The sequence below is a fragment of the Argiope bruennichi genome, chromosome 1 (assembly GCF_947563725.1).
Source record: "Argiope bruennichi chromosome 1, qqArgBrue1.1, whole genome shotgun sequence".
Lineage (NCBI taxonomy): Eukaryota > Metazoa > Arthropoda > Arachnida > Araneae > Araneidae > Argiope > Argiope bruennichi.
Genome location: NC_079151.1, coordinates 73,182,035 through 73,195,386, shown reverse-complemented (window position 1 = coordinate 73,195,386; position 13,352 = coordinate 73,182,035). Strand labels below are relative to the sequence as shown.

The 13,352-nt window shown below is 26.4% G+C and overlaps 1 protein-coding gene across 2 annotated transcripts in view; it reads right to left on the bottom strand.

The window, feature by feature from the left end:
- Positions 1 to 1,660: 1,660 nt before the first annotated feature.
- Positions 1,661 to 13,352, bottom strand: part of LOC129963518 (ras GTPase-activating protein 1-like) — a 35,473-nt gene continuing 23,781 nt past the window's right edge. For both annotated transcript variants that reach the window (XM_056077950.1, XM_056077958.1), the window contains exons 17-24: positions 10,446 to 10,588; positions 10,194 to 10,309; positions 7,998 to 8,084; positions 7,307 to 7,374; positions 7,132 to 7,220; positions 6,709 to 6,786; positions 6,508 to 6,630; positions 1,661 to 6,040 (exon numbers count right to left, since the gene is read on the bottom strand). In XM_056077950.1, the coding sequence (XP_055933925.1) occupies positions 5,963 to 6,040; positions 6,508 to 6,630; positions 6,709 to 6,786; positions 7,132 to 7,220; positions 7,307 to 7,374; positions 7,998 to 8,084; positions 10,194 to 10,309; positions 10,446 to 10,588 (782 nt within the window). In that variant the 3' untranslated portion in view covers positions 1,661 to 5,962. The remainder of the gene's footprint in view (positions 6,041 to 6,507; positions 6,631 to 6,708; positions 6,787 to 7,131; positions 7,221 to 7,306; positions 7,375 to 7,997; positions 8,085 to 10,193; positions 10,310 to 10,445; positions 10,589 to 13,352) is intronic.

Sequence of the window (13,352 nt, the reverse complement as noted above, 5' to 3'; positions counted from 1 at the left end):
AAACATTTTATACACCAAAGAATACAATAGGATGCATAGCATCATTATAAAAATAATTAAAAATTGCTTTTGTCTTGTTTTTAATGGAAGAAAAGAGGCACATCTATAATTCACACTATAAAATCATGCTAGATCTGCCTGATTATATGAATATTTTCTTTGTATTATCTGATCTTTCAATGCAAATGCTTAATGGATCTCATTGTATGCGGTGGTCAGTGGAAAAGTTTTCATTTCAGTTTAGAGAAAATATATTTATCTTCTTTCATCTCTTTTTTGCTTGTTTTTTAGTGATAATTTTATGTATTAATGTAAAACTATATGAGTTCAGCTCATCATTCCTTACTTGTTAATAGAACATTTGCTGAATTATTTATTTTTACTTAATTCATTTTTGTACAAAAATTTAGAACTTTTTAACAATTTGATAAAAAATGTGTATTTCACAGTAGACTTTCAAAGGTTTATACTGTGGGTGATCTGAGCTACCAAAAATAAGCAAAATGTTCATGGTGCTATAACTTACTTGCTGGTCATTTGTTATTTTCTTGTATGCGAAATTGTAATAAAAATTTGAGTTCCAAGCTTTTACCCAATTTAAACCTCAGAAAAACACATTTTTAGAATTGTGTTTGTAAACATAACTCCAAAATGCTTTGAGCTCGAATGTCTTAGTAATAAATTTGCAGTTTGTATCAAATTTTTAAAGAAATCCATCTCAAATATTTTCTTTGTCTGCGTGTCCCAGTACAAGTAAACAGAATGACTTCAAAATTAAAAGAAATACATTGGTGAAATTTGGCACACAGTTTTAGCAACTAAAGTATTTTAAACCACATCCATCAATGAGTTGAGAATCTGTATATTTGCATAAATGTAAACACTAAAAATAAAAAAAAACTTTAAAAATCGCATTTTGCAAGATATTTTGCTTCTAAAATTGTAGCTCTGCCACAAATTTAGGATTCAACTGGATGATCAGAAAACTTCTAAAATGTTTTCTTTTTTTTTCCCCTGCATTACAAAGTACAAAATATTTATGTGTAGGATTCTGAAAATAAAAATATTACATGCTTGTGACTTTCATGTTCTTGTGTAAGGTTCCTAATTTTTAGACTAGAGGGAAAAGCGATAATGCCTTTATTATGGAGTATATCATATAAAATTTTTGATATGTCACACTTTTAAATTATTTTACAGCAATATTTTTAATGGTGTAAATGAAGTCAAATTATTTTCATTGTTGCTACTAATCTTTCTAATTATATTGAGGTTTTTCCTCCCCTTCCATTTGTTGATGAATAAGATATGTAGATCCAGCTTATTTTTCTATTTTGAACAGATTTCTGTTTTAAGTATGATTTTAAAAAAATTATTGAATATGGCAATTGCAGCTAACATTTACAACTTCAGAAGTAATGATGAAAATTGTTTTGCCATTTAAACAATGAAGGATATTCTGTAGTACATTAAATAGAAAATATTGTCTTCAGTTATAATGGGAAAGAAGACTCGATAACTAATATGGAATACCAGTTTCCACTTTAAATTATGGAAACATTTGCATTTTTTCTACAATATGCATTAATTTAATAATTCAAACTGCCAGTGGTACAACATATGAAATAAATAATCAAAGCAGAGATTTTAAGTATTTTTTTAATTAAATGCTAAAACAAGCAACAATCTTCACATAGGTTCAGAAAACAGTTTAATTACAGAAACATGTGAAGTTATATATAAGTAGACTAGAAAATAAAGCATCATTTATGGTTACTTACTATCGAATAACAAGGTAATGTAATTCAATAATTTTGAATTATTTTCGTTAAAATACAGTAAGATATTGTGCTGTTGGACATCAAAGATATCCCTTTAACTTATTTCATCCTATTTTTAATATTTAAACATTTGACCTTTATTGCTTATAAATATTTGTACAAGATTTTGAAATATAAATGCAATTATAAAGAGTGATTTTTCTGTTCAGAAGAAAACAACCATTTCATGATTTATTCACATAAAACATGCACATGTTACAAAATGCCTATTGACAATAAATGATCCACAATCACAAATTAGAGATCATGCGTCATATAATTTCAAATCATTTATACATGTTTCTGCAGAGCTGAAAAGAGAGGCTTCGAGTAATGACTGGAATACAATTGTCTATATAACAATATCTTCTGTCATACAATATATACACATTTTTATATATTCTTATAAAGTTACCAGAAATATTTCACATCTTAAATTAAAAAAATGGATCCTAAAACATGGAGATTAATGTTAATAAATGTGCAGAACACTCTTGGAATAAGCCACTTCTTTTTATGTTTTAAGCAACTATTTTGAGTCTGTGAAGTTTGAAGGTTCACGTGTTAAAATTCAGCCAGGAAAAGGGTTGCCGTATGCTCACTGCTAAAGCACATTTGATGTTTTACAAAAAAGAAATGTTTTAAATCGACTAAAGCAATATATAACAGTTCAATAGAAAAGAAAATTGAAAACTAATAAAAAATTTGTTCTAGAATATTTATAAACAAAAAATTTTTCTTTAAAAAAATCAGTTCATTTATTGTGTTTCAGTGGATTCATATTAATTTTTAAGGCAACCCTATAGATTATATTGTTTGGCAAAGGAAAAAATATTTACATCTAGAAATGGAAAGAGCCCTGCACTGAATGGATCCTTTGCATGGTTTTACACAATCAGGTGGTGCGCTTATTTTGAGCAATATTTTCTTTTTTAAATTACATTTGAAATAAAATCGTATAATTCTACATAAAATTCTTATTGCGTACATGGATTATAAATATTTAGCTGATGAAATATCAAACAAAAGCAATTATCAAACTTGATTCATCAGGAAAAGGCAACAATTTAATATTTGAAATAAATCATGATTAATTTTCAGAGTAAAATGCAAAATCAATATACCATTTCTTGAAGAAATATTCAACAACAATCACTATTATAAAATTGAAAGGGGAGGAGGAATTCAAGAAGATAATACCTTATTTTCAACATAAATCTTGTTATATATTGAAATATGAATATTTTATTACTTAATAGAGAAAAGGATACTAAGTAACATATTATTTATAAATGACTATTTTGGAAAAAAAGAACCATATTCCTTATATGTTCTTTTGGAATGTTTCATTATAGGTAGATTTGAAAACAGGAATAAAGACTTTTTGTGGAACATTTATTTCTGTTACTATCTCAGTTTAAAAGGAAAGGCAATTTGCTTCTAAAATTTTAATTTAAAAAACTTTAATTGAGGTTGATTTAATAAAAGCTATTTACAATGAAAATTACACAATCTGTATCAATATATCCACTAAAAAAATATCACAAGTTCATCTTATTAATGATTCCTAGGAAAAAAAATCAAAATGACTCAAGGAGGAGTTTTTGATTAAGTGAATGATTTATGATATATTTTATATACCAAATGATGAACTGATTTCACTATTCCATCAAAGTCAACTTAAGTATTTCAAAAATTGTAAAGGAAAACATACTCATAAGGTTGACATTCCAATATTTCCATAAGTTTTTAGAAAAATGATTCAGGGATCAATTTAAGATGGATATATTGTAAATTTTAATGTTCAATTAAATTCTAAAATTTACAATATTGGTATAAAAAATTGGACATAAAATTTAATTGTAACTAAAATCAAAATTAATTTTGAAATTATATATATTGTGAAACCTCTTGCACATTAGTTTAAAATATAAGTGCATTCTTTAAAACAAATCAATCAAAATATATTAAAAACATCATAGAAATGGATGGCATAAAGAAAGCCTTTTAAATTGTTAAATTAAATTATGCACAAAAAATATAATATAATTGGCTGTTTTTAGAAAATGCCACATAGTAAAATTATGATAGTATTTTATCTGCAGCACATTTATCATTGCAAAGGTTTATCATTTTCAGTTGAAAGACAAGATTAAGTCGAGTATCAAATACTGCAAATGATGCCTGCAATGTCTAAAAAAGTGAGTTTATTTTATCTACAGATTAGAATTCTCTAATTAATACTAGCATTTAAAGAAGAAGATTATGTTTTCAATCTAATTATACTGGTCTTGGATAATAAAATATAATAATGTTAAATGGTTTCATACCATTTCATTAGAGAAGATAATACAAGATTTATAATCATCACAATGATACAAAATTAATGTTTCATAAAACCACAATTACAAAATTTTGGAGGAGTTTTGACATCTGCATAAGAGAGCATTATCAAAACATAATCGCATATGCAGAGATTGTAATTACAATAATTCCATTTTAATATATTTTCCACAGTGTGAAAGATACTGAATATTGTAAATTAATCCCTATAATTTGAGATTCATTTTTAAAATGCAATTAGTGATGAAAAAACTTTTTTTTTTTAACTTAAAGAATTTATTCTTTGAATATCTTAAAGGCTTCAAATTCTGAGTGTGTGTGCTTTTAAATTTAGATAAGAAAAAAAAAAAATTATCAAATATTATTTGGTAATATATAACCTTTAAAAGAGAATAATTTTTCATAAGAGATTTTAAGTATTATTAATAGATGTGATTTCACCCATTAATTTTAATATCTTGTTATACTAAAATTTTGCAGGTAATTAATTACCGTAGAATGCAAAAAGATAGGAAATTACAAAACACAAATTATAAAGAGAAACTGGAATGAAAATGCAATCAGTGTACTTAAATACACTTATAAAAAAGATGAATTTATTTACAATGGAATCATGTAATGCTGTAAATTGTCTACAGGTTGGACATCAGGTAGTTGTGTTTATAGTATTATTATTTATTTATAAAATTTAAGCAACAATTCTATTAGTTTATTACATTAAATTTTATTGTATTTATTACAGCATTATATTTCAAATAGAAATTTTTTTCACTAAATGAAATACAATAGCTATAGAATATTGCTTTTAAAGACTTTTGATATAAGAAAGAGATAGCATCTTTAATTTTAAAAGATTTAAAAATTGAAACAAGAATTTAAATTCATTTAAAAGAACAATTTTGCAATGGAAAGGAATTCATAAAAATATACTAAGAATAAAAATGACAAAATATATTAAAAAATCATTTGCTAAAAGAAATTCACTGATGCTCTGAACAAGCGTAATTTAGGATACAAAAATCAAATAAAATCTTCCTTTCACTAAAAGAAAAAAGCGAGTAAGAAAATACTGGCATTGTTTCCATCAAAATCATTGACAAGAGGTTTCACTCTATTCATCAATGGTATAAATTACAATTTTTATGACTATGTCATTTACCAAGAGAACTTAAAATTGTTTTAAGATATTTTTAAAAATAAATTGTTGGTTTAATTTCCTTTTTCGTATAAAGAAATAAAACTAATTGAAAAGAAACTGCAATTGTTTCACTTAGAAATATGCCCTTTACCTGAGTTATCACCTAGTATCTGGTGGGATAATCTGTATTTAAATGCTTTTGTTTAATAACATGACTAAGTTAAATAATGGCCACTTGAAAGGCAATATAAAAAATGCAAATCTTTCTTGTACAGGGCTCGTTATTGGAAGTTGAAAATTGACCACAGCTTTTCACAACACAGCACCAAGAGAAAGAGCTAATGCATTACTTACATGTAGTCTTTAATATACCAATGTAAGGAATTTGCAAGCTCTTTTATTTATTTATTTTCTTTTGAATAACCAGTCTATATCCTTTGGCAAGAGGCAAATGGAGAAGCTGGGCTTGATAGGAAATAATCATCATTCGTATGTACTTCGCTTTGAGCCAGAACCTGCTGGCATAATTGGTCACATGATGCCAGATAAAAAGGGAACTAAACGGCTCTTGAAACTGCGATCCTAAATTATGCAGTCTAGCCGGCTGCTGCTCCTCAGATCTATTCCAACTAACAAATAGGCAGTTCTTTTCTCTGAAATACTATCTCAGCATCTCTGTATAGTGCTGTTTATGTTTGGAAAGCATATCGGTGACTGTTATCAACTTTTTCAATATCGGCTGAAAAAGAATAATATAAGTTTAATGAACACTGAAAATTCAACATTTTATAATGCATTAATATTGGAAGCCTAAACAATTTTTTTCATTTTTTACACCAAGATTGTACAATTCTAATATGGTTCACATAAAATTTAATTTATGAATATGTATCTAATGCATTTAAAAGTTTACAAGAGTCATATAAAAAAAAATTCATATAAATTACTCATGTAGCCATTTCATCATCTGTATAGTTATAAATATTTAATTACATAAAAAATAATCATGATATCATTAATGTGTATTCAATTATTACATCCATGAAATAGGAATGCAAATTAACAGTACTGCATATCACATGCATTAAAGAAAACTATAAACTGAAAATATTATACATAATTAATCTATGTTGTACTTTAACTAATCTTACCTAATACTGAATTATCCTTATATTATGTATAAATATATATATATTTGTAACTAACCTTATGTTGGTTCAAATTCTGCAATTCTTCTTTATGAGTTGCACAAATATGGTGAATAGTAGCTAAGTCACGAGCAGGATCACCAGAAAACGTCTCTTCAGGTTCAGGTCTTTCTGGAACATTCTAGAGAAATGATTAAACTGTAAGAATCTTAATTCAAATAAAAAATATGTTTTTGAAATCATAAGAAGTTATACTTACCGATATGTCATCGAGGAACTTTATCATTCTATTTTTGTTTTTCAGGATGAAAGGATTAATTACTTCCATCCATGGCTCCTATAAACATGTCATAGATTTTAACACCTTTTTAATATTTTTATTCGGCATTCTTAATATAAAAAAAAGTTGATGCTAATTTTTTTTATGCTAATTTAAAATGCCCAATAATATTTCATCAGGGTTTTTGAAAAAAAAAAAAAAAAGATAAGTAATATAAATGGAAATTTTAAATGCAAAGCTGAGATGAAAATATAACTTATAATAGAAAGGAAAATTTTAAAGTGGAATGCATTTCATAGAAATCAATCAGTATAGATTTGTATATACATATAAACAGCCCATCAATAACTCTTATATAAATGAAATTATAGTGTCTAAAACCATATTTGTAATAATATTTACCTTGGCCCCAAATTCAACTAAATTAGCAAGGTTTTGTAAGCACTTTGCCACTAAGATCAGACTTCGAGCAGCAATTTCAGAAGGAGTGTCTAGAGGAGTGGGAAAATGTATGCATATACATACATATATATGACAAAAAAAATTTCAATTGAACACTATATTTTAAAATACTTACCATTTATTAGATTAAACTGACGAGGATTTAAAATGGCAGGGCACAGCAATCGAAGGAAAATAAACCCACTAAAATAAGGAAGAGGGAAAAAAATTGATCAATAGAGGTCAACCAAGTAAATATATCGAACAATCTAACACCTTAAATATATCCCTTTCCTTTTTCTTTTTTTTATGAATTTAAAGTTAGAAGAGCCTTTGTTAGGACCCCACTTTTCAAGTTCAATATTATAATAACATGAAATATTTCAGTTATGTTTAGATTTCATATATGACAACTTCCATACAAGTCAGATATTCACTTTAAACTCTATTTAGATTATTAAATTATGAAATCAAATTTCAAGAAACAAACCACCACTGTAAGACATTAAAATGAATTTATTTAAATACAAATAGCATAGAACAAAGCTCTTAAACTTCCCTGTTTCGCATAGAAATAAAATTTGGAAGCACACATTTTGCTAGCAAATGCTGAATAATCTGAAAGATGATGAAAGGAAGAACATTTTCATAACTATTGTTCTATACATCTTTATTTGAATGATAAATTACAGTTTAAATTCTCCTAATTTAGACTAAAATCGTATGCAAAAATGATAAAATATATGAAAAACATCCGAGGTCAAAATCAAGCATTTAAAAATTGTGCAAAATAGCATGTAAAAAAAAAAAAAAAAGACTTTACTAACCTGACAACTCTTGTTTTAACTAATGGATCATTTGGCCATTTAGCCATGACATTCTTTTGAAGACAACTACAAATATACCTTAGAGTTCTAAAAAGAAAATGAAAACAAGCATTAAAATCATCTTTAATTTTGAAACTAAAAAACTGAAAGATTATTAAAGTTTTTAACTAATTGAGATTTCTTTAATTATAAATATATTAAAATTATAATAAATGCCATCAACTTTAAAAAAATCAAAATTTGTAAATATATTTCATACACATTTAATTTTAAAAGCTTATCTACTTTTATTATTCATAAAAGAACTTTTAAAAATTGCCAAAAATTTTGCATAAAGAAATATTTTTATGTTTCTTTTTTCCTATTTTTGGCTTTTCATCTTTTCAAAATATAATGTTAATTTAAAAAATGGCTTAGCAAAATTATGAAAATCAATAATTTCCTTAGACAGAAAAAGACAGACTGTTCCAAGATCTTTCTTCCTTATAACTTACTATTCTCTAAGTTAATTATTCACAAAATAAAAATAGCCACAATAAAATTGTGGTTTAAATTTGTTTTTCCATTGCTTGATAGTCAGGATTCATGGATGAAATTTTAGCCATTTATGGTAACCATAGCATTTTAAACCTGCCCACAGATAAATCTGGTACCACAATAGCATAGAAGCAACTACTAAGGTCGAGTTCTTTTAAGGTCATCATTGAGCATTATACAACCCCTTCCATAGGAAGCAAATTCTGTTATTAGTAGGGGGGTAGCATAGCTGACCCAATAGGGTGTGAGAGCCCACCATCATTCTAAAAGTTTCTCATTCTCATATGTGAGGTGCCCCCCTCCTTGGGTTTTTCATATAAACGGGCAAAAGAATAAGGATAAAAAAAGACAAGGAGGATCACAAAGTGAATTGTTAAAAATTACAAAAATAAATCAGTTTTTGAAAGTCTACATATGTTAATTTGATTTCATTTATAATCATGAACTTCTCCATTAATAATAAATAAGAACATGTGTCTATTTGTGTTAATATTCTACTGTGGTTTTGACAATATGTTCCATTTGATATAAAACTTTTATTCTTCATAAATGCATTTTGAAGGGAAAAATATGCACTTCAGAGCAACTTTTAAGAACAAAATTTTAATTAATTGGAAGTTAAGCTCAATTTTTGTGTTTTTCATGATAAATTCTGAAAATATTTCAGAATGATTTGTAATTATTTTAAAATTTAAAAAATTATATTTTTAATTCTATCAGTTTATTTGTTACGTAATTTTCCTTGAATCTTCAACAGTATATTTTATTGTTGCAATGAAGTTCAAATTGTTTTCAATGTTTTTTCAAGTATTTAATCATATGGGTTTTTTTGTCATTGTTCAAAGCAAAAACAATTGATTAGTGACAACTTATGCAAGGAATAAGAAAGTGAAATTGCAGTACTCAAAGAGATAGTGGGCAATAAAAGGTATATTACAAAAACAACCATTTTTCTAACTACATTATAATACCATCACTCCATTATGAAGGTTTATTTATACTAAAAACATAGCAAGTAAAAGGCTATAAAAGTTCAGAGTTATAATATATATAGCAATTTGACATTTAAAAAATACTACTGCTAGAATGATAAATACCAAGTTATATATGAAAAATTTCAACAAAATTTAAAGAAATCGACACTTCATGGCAACTGGTTAACAAAGGTATTAATATATATATATATAAAAAAAAACCCAGTTAAAGGAAATTTACTATTAAAGTAAGGATGTCTCAATAAAAGATAATGGTATTCTACCTAGATATTTATTGATAGGGGAATAAAATCTGAATTACTTTTTTCAAACTGAATGCATTAGCAATACCATATCAGTGAAAATATAGTAACTAGATTTTAAATAAAATAAAATAGAGCATTGAGGAAATAAGAATTAGTTAAGATGTACAAAATCTGTTATTAAAATATTATAAACTACATAATGATCTGCAGCTATCTTCAGAATAGTGTCAGAGAATTTTTACATTAAGATTTAACACTGTTTCAGAATACCACTCTCAATGGTCAAGTTTTGAATTGTGAGAACTGCCCATTTCTTTAATCAGGATATTTATTGCTTTAGATTACTGATGCATCTTCAACAACATTTTAAAAGATGTCAATTCAAAATATTAATACAAAAAAAGTATGAAGTAAATTACCTAGGGCAAGCATCAATCGATGAGAAGATTGATTCAATTACTTCATCCAGAAGACCTAACATATTTTCAGCATTTGTACAAGCTTCAATAGGACTCTCTAATTTACTAGGATTCAACTATAATATATATATAAAAAAATTATATCTTAAAATAATATAACAAGTATTTTATTTAATTGGTGCATTTAAAATATATTTTGGGTTCATGTAAAATAAAAAAAATAATGAAAATGTAGTAACCAACAATACTAACTTCACATGACTGTCTACTGTCCATCACTTTGAGTATGAAATCTTGAACCGCTTGGTGTAAAAAGCCATTAGCTGTTGATCTCATATAATGATCCATTAATGTAGTAGTTAGAGAAGCAGATCGAAATAAAGTCGTTGTATCTTCTGTAAAGAGAAATAAAAATACAGAATGAAATTTGAAAAACAAATAAATAAATGTAAAATGATACAAGTATACCATGGGAAAGCTTACACATAGGGATTGCAATACCGGACCAAAATTTCAATACCGTTATTCAGTATTTTTTAGATCTTAATACCAAGATACCGGTTTTAATACCGGTATTAGACATTTTAGGAAAAAGGAAGAAAACACAGGTGTTTTTTCGTTTTATTTGTCAGTTTCATAAGAGAGTGTAAATATTAAAAAATAATATGTAACGTATAAATTAAAACACTATATAAAGAATCACAAAAAAGTAAAGGAACAACTTATTTATTTAAATCACAAAAAAGTGTAAATATCACTATTCAGTCTGTGGTACTAATGCAAATTCTTCAAATGTCATCTTAAAAAAAACATAATGCCTCAATTGTACTGTCATTAAGAATGAAAAGTAATTTTGTGTAAAAATTACCAGCTGTCGAAAACGCTCTTTCGGCATCTACGCTAGTTGGTGGTACTGTTAGCAATGCGCAATATACTTTTTCCAAATATTCACCTCTAAATCCCTCATTTTCAAATAAATCGATTAATCGTCGGATGGTTTTGGATTAAGCTGATTTCTGTATATGATTTTGGTTCGTTGAAATTTTTTTATTTATCGCTAATTCTAATTTTTGTTCAAGAGACAATTCCTTTTCACTATCGACATTAGTGTCATCATAATCTTTGAATTCTTCTGAATGTGGATAGGTTTGCGGGTAAAAAATTTTAAGAAAATTTACTCTAAACTTAATCAGATTTGAATTGATTATTTTCTTTTCTTCTTTTTCATTTTCATTTTTAAAATCATTATAATTATGTAAATATTGTAAGACATTTTCTATTTCGGTATACCTTTCTTCTGTGTGATTTTTCAATGTAATATATAATTCTTCAGATAGTGATGTGTGCTGTTCTTTCAGTGACTGCAACATGAAATTTGTTGTTGCATCAGCTGTTAATAAAATAGAATCTCTCCGACATAATGCCTCAATAGTCAGTTTTATTGAAAGTAGAGCTGATATAGTTCTGGATATTAAGTCGAATTCACTATCTGAAAAATTAATTTACAGGTTTAACTCGATTATTGCTTTTTGGATTGGATTTTTCAGTTTCAAAAATCGTTCCATCATTAGCAGTAAACTGTTCCAACGTGTTTTAGAATCTAATATTAACATATATTCTATTTTCAGTTAGTATATATTTTAGTAGTATATCCTTTTTTATAGGGGAACATTTAAATATCTTAACAATTTTTCGAACTTTATAAATTATAGAAAACAATTCTTGATGGGTTAATATTTCATCCTCATTAGCAATATCTTCTTCAACAATTACATTGTTATAATCTTAATTGTCAATATCACTTACTCTTTTCAATGTCAGAATCCGAAATTTCTATATCCACAGTATTTGGATTCTTCTGTTCTTTATTTTTTTGTTTAATATATCTATTACTCCTAATTGAATTCCATGAGCATAGCACAATTGCTGATTTGAACCAATCAACTTTCCAACTTTTTTCATAACAGTGGCTCCATTAGTCGTTATGGATACAATATCTTCTTTCAGGGATAATCCATGTTTCGCAAATTTAGTTTTAAGCAATTAATTAAGCCACTAATTAGCAAATTAATTTCGCCCGTTAGGAAGACAAAAAAAAACATATGCTATTTTGCTATTTGGTGATCCCTGAACATAAAGGGGAGACAATTTAAAAAATTTCTAGGAAATACCGAAAAACCAGTATTTAAACTTGTGAATACCGGTATTACAAAATTGTACAAATGGCTCAAAATACCGGTATTCGGTATCCCGGTATTGCAATCCCTACTTACACATAATGCTGATGGAAATTCTATAACACACAAATTATGTCTAATTGCAAATGTTAAAAATATTTTCTCAAAAAAAATTATACATACTACAAATTTTAAAGATTAAAATTAGGAAATTTATAGAATTTTTCTAGCCATTTAAGAAACAGTTTCAAATCTATAAAATCAACCAATCTTATATATTACTAAGCAATAATATGAAACAAAGTTTTGTCAACATTTTTTTATGCTATATAACATAATTTTGGTAGATGCATGAACTAAGAAGATGGCACTTTTGGAATAAATTTCAATTTATTTCACCACAGGAGGGCAATAATTTATATATAAGGATGAAAGGCAGAACACATTTATTCGCATCAAAACACAACAGCAAAAGTGACAAATTTTTTCCACTAATGATTTAACCAACATATTCTGGTAAGGATTTCTTTGATACATTTCAATTTCAAAAAGGGAATCTTAGGTTCTTTTAAAGGAATGTGTATACATAACAGAATTTTATCCCTTCACTCTCAGCATGAAAAACTCCAATGGTCAGCAATTATTTTATAGCATGTGTTATAAAAAATTTTTTAAAAAGTAGGATTTAGATCAAGAAATATGAGAAAATTTTAGAATGAAGTAATATGATTTAAGATAAAAATCAAAAAACGAATTCAGCTTTAAATTAAATTAAGAGATATCATTACACAAACACAAAAGCTCTGCTATTTTCTAATTCCCCCCCCCTTCATTTATCTTTAAGAATCCTTTAAAAAAATATTACACATCAAAATATTAAAATAACTTTTCAAACTACAAACATAATACAAAATTTAAAAAGACACTACAACAATAAATTTTGATTTATCGTTGGTTACATAAAAGAAAAAAGTTTAGCAAA